This window comes from Quercus lobata, chromosome 8, assembly GCF_001633185.2.
Source record: "Quercus lobata isolate SW786 chromosome 8, ValleyOak3.0 Primary Assembly, whole genome shotgun sequence".
Taxonomy (NCBI): Eukaryota; Viridiplantae; Streptophyta; class Magnoliopsida; order Fagales; family Fagaceae; genus Quercus; species Quercus lobata.
Window position 1 is genome coordinate 60,848,500 of NC_044911.1, and position 3,869 is coordinate 60,852,368.

Consider the following 3,869-nt stretch of genomic DNA (forward strand, 5'->3'; position numbering starts at 1 on the left):
CTTCTAGAACTCTTTGGGATTTCGAGGTGGTTGTAAATTGTTGATTGCCCTAATTTAATTTGGATTAACTTCAATTCCACAGTGAGTGACTATATACCCTAAGAACTTTCCTAATCCGACACCAAAAGAGCATTTCGAAGCATAAAGTCGTAGCTTGTGTCTCCCCAAGATCTCAAAGATATTCTTGGGGTCGTTAATGTGCTCGAACTCCACTTTGCTCTTAGCCACCATGTCGTTTATATAGATCTCAATGCTTTTTCCTAGCTGAGGCTCAAACATCTTGGTCATCATCCTCTGATAAATAGATCCTGTATTCTTTAGACCAAAAAGCATCACCTTGTAATGGTAATTCCTAGTAGGGGTGACAAAGGCTGTCTTCTCCTGGTCATCCAAAGCTAAAGGTATCTGATGGTACCCTTGGAAGACGTCTAGGAGGCTCATCCGAGGATGACCAAATGTCGTGTCAACTAACTAATCAATTCGAGACATGGGGAAAGGGTCCTTTAGACAGGCTTTATTCAAGTCGGTGAAGTCCACACATAATCGACACTTCCTGCTTTTCTTCTTCACCACCATAATATTGGCCAACCATTCAGGGTAAAATACCTCCTTAATAGCCCCAGCTTGCTTGAGTTTCGTCACTTCGTCTTTAACAGCATCAGAATGGTTTTTAGATGAGCGCCCAGGTGGTTGCTTCTTGGGGATAACCAATGGATTGACGTTCAAATGATGACATATGAAGCTTGGATCCACCCCGGGAGCTTCATAAACACTTCATGCAAACACATCTATGTTCCTCCTAAGGAACTCTACCAACTCTTCCTTCTTCTAACGGGGCAGCTGAGTTCTGACTTGAAAGAACTTCTTTAGGTTGTCACCGACAATAGCCTTTTCTAAATCCTCACACTTCGTCTCCTCGACTATCCTATCTAAGGGTAGTGTCGGGCCCTTTGATTGCTATAAGCCCCCATCCGTAGAGGCCAAGGGCTCCACTCCTAGCTTATGCCTTATCGCGGCGATCAAGCACTGCCTCGCAGCAGACTGGCTCCCAACCAGCTCCTCAATCCGGTCCCCAGACAGATATTTCACCTTCTGATGCAGAGTGGAGGAAACAGCTCCTAGGGCATAAGGCCAGGGTCTTGCCACGATAGCTATGTAGGAAGAGTAGGCATCCACCACAATAAAATCCACCTCCATCACTTCCGACCCTGCTTGAACGGGTAGTCTAATTTGACCTTTTGGAATGACAACTTTTCTATCAAAGGTTACCAAAGGTGAATCATAGGCTGTTAAGTCCTCGGGCATCAAGTTTAGCCATTTGTATAAGTCAGGATACATGATCTCTGCCCCACTGCCTTGGTCCACCATCACCTTCTTCACATCATACCCTCCTATCTTGAGGGTGATCATTAAAGCATCATCGTGTGGCTGTATAGTTCCCGTCTTGTCCTCATTCAAAAAGCTTAACGCTGGTCGGGCTTCCATTCTTGCCCTCTTTGGAATTCTGTTAGATTCCTCGATGGGTAGCTGAGTTACAGAAGTCACCCTAGACGTCTGCGAGCTAGTTCTCCCAGGAGTAGCAAAGATGACGTTAATTATGCCTAATGGGAGCCTTGAAGAAGCGTTCCCCCGAGCCCCTAACCTTGATTGGTCTCCTTGTCCGTTGGGCCGATACAAAAACTGCTATAACCTTTTCTTTATGACCAGTTGCTCTAGATGGTTCCACAGAGTTCTGCAGTCCTCGGTGGTATGCCCCTCCTCCTGGTGGTATTGATAATGAAGGCTCTAATTACACCTCAAGGGATCTCCTCCCATTTTGTTTGGCCATTTAAAGTATGGCTCGTTCTTGATCTCCTCCAGGACTTGATGCACTGGTTCTCGGAACATAGTGTTAATTGCCTGAGAAACTGTAGAGCCAGATTGTCGAGCAAAATCCCCTCAGGGTCTGTTATTGTTATAGCGGTTTGACCTGAAATCTTTCCTCTCCTGAGGGATAAAATTACCCTTCCTTTTGCCTTGCTATTGGTCTTCCTCAACCCTCTTATACTTATCAATCCGCTCCATGAGCTTGCGTACACTAGGAGCAGGCTTCCCAATCAAGGACTTCCTTAAACCATGCTCAGTAGGCAGGCCAACCTTGAAGGTCCTGATGGCCACATCGTCAAAGTCACCGTCTATCTCATTGAACATCTCCCAGTATCTGTCCGAATACGTTTTCATGGTCTCCCTTTATTGCACGGATATGGACAACAATGAGTCTAAGGGCTGAGGGACCCTACTGCATGTGATGAAGCGGGATCCAAAGGCTAGGGTGAGCTCTCTAAAGGAATTAATTGAACCTGCAATTAGGCCATCAAACCACCTCATCGCCACAAGCCCTAAACTGGAGGGGAAGACCTTGCACATCGGGGCCTAATTTTTGGAGTGTACAACCATCCTTTGGTTGAAGTGGCTCACGTGCTCCACAAGGTCTGTTTGACCGTTGTACATGGTGAATGTGGGCTGGGTGAACCACCGAGGTAGCATCCCTTCCTCTATTCTGCATGTGAAAGGTGACCTAGAGATCTGGTTGAGCGCTTTGCTCATCGCATCGTTTCCTTGGCATTTGGAAAATGAACTCTTGTTTCTGCACTCAAGATGGTGATTTTCGATATACAAGAAAGACTTACTAGGAGGAGTTCTTGATCTGCATCTATAGTTACCATCCTTGTCACCATTAGAAGAAGAGTTAGAACTGAAGGGAGTTCGTTTTCGCAGTTTGTGGCACAACTTTCTCTTCAGATGGTCGATCTCCAATTGCAGGGCTCTAGTATCCTCCTCATGAGAGAGGTGGCTCTTACCCCAGGACTGACTCCCACTGGTCCAGGTAATATGCACACTCCCCTCTTGGTCCCTTCTTTGCTCGAGGTTGATAAAATGATTTTCATGTTAGAACCCCATTGACTCTGCCTAGTGTGGACTTGAACCTACCATGGTTGATCCTTAGACTCACTATAGCACCAGGATTTCCCATAGACGGCGCCAGTTGTAAGGACCTGATTCCTTAGCCCAAAGGTTAGTGGACTTAGGCCCAAAAAGCCCAAAACAATGAATTTGTAGAGAGTGATTTTGAAAACTGGGTTTTAATGAATCAAAAAAACACTAAAGTAGATTCAGATTGACAAACAAATGAAAATGGACAAGTTTATGCTGAAGAAAATCGTCATCGGCAAAGTCTGAGGAGCTATTTTCTTACATATTTCTTCTAGGTTTTGCTACAAAGTCAGCTCTTAATGCTACAGTATTTTTTCCCTTAGTTTCTCAATCCCCATTCCTCAGGGGTTTCTTACATTATATATCTCACTTCCCACGATCTTAGCCCTTCATTTGTTGATCATCCAGGCCATTCCTTGTGTGTTTGTTCCATCGGACACTCTCTCTGGCCCTCTGTGAGTTGGGGTAGCAGGCAGCACTATTCAGGGGTTTTCTCCTTATAAATGAGGCCAGAAAGTTAGTTGCAGAGCATTCAATATGGTGGCAGCAGCTTTTCCTTAGATATTTCATAGCTCCAATTCTTCCAGTACGTTCACAATACACATCACTGTCAGTGGAATTTCCTATAAGGTCACTTTGTGTGATAGAAAATACATTTGATCTGTGCTTCCTTCATCCGAGGAGACAATCCTCCTTGGACCACCTTTTTCAACCTTTCCACTTGCATGTTACTTATGAGACTTTAAACTTAACACCTTCACCACTGTTTATTCGTCCTTGGACCAATCAACGTCCTCGGCCAAAACCCAAGGCCCAATATACAATTTTGAGCCCTTATCCCTACAAAACCCATTTAAAATGAGAAAAAAAAAAAAAAAAAAAAACTCTTAATACCA

The 3,869-nt window shown here is 44.6% G+C and overlaps 1 protein-coding gene across 1 annotated transcript; it reads right to left on the minus strand.

Annotated features, from left to right (window-relative positions):
* Nucleotides 1–957: 957 nt before the first annotated feature.
* On the minus strand, nucleotides 958–1,485 carry LOC115957174. The gene has a single exon (XM_031075391.1). It carries the CDS (start codon nucleotides 1,483–1,485, stop codon nucleotides 958–960), a length of 528 nt encoding a protein of 175 aa, XP_030931251.1.
* Nucleotides 1,486–3,869: the final 2,384 nt, after the last annotated feature.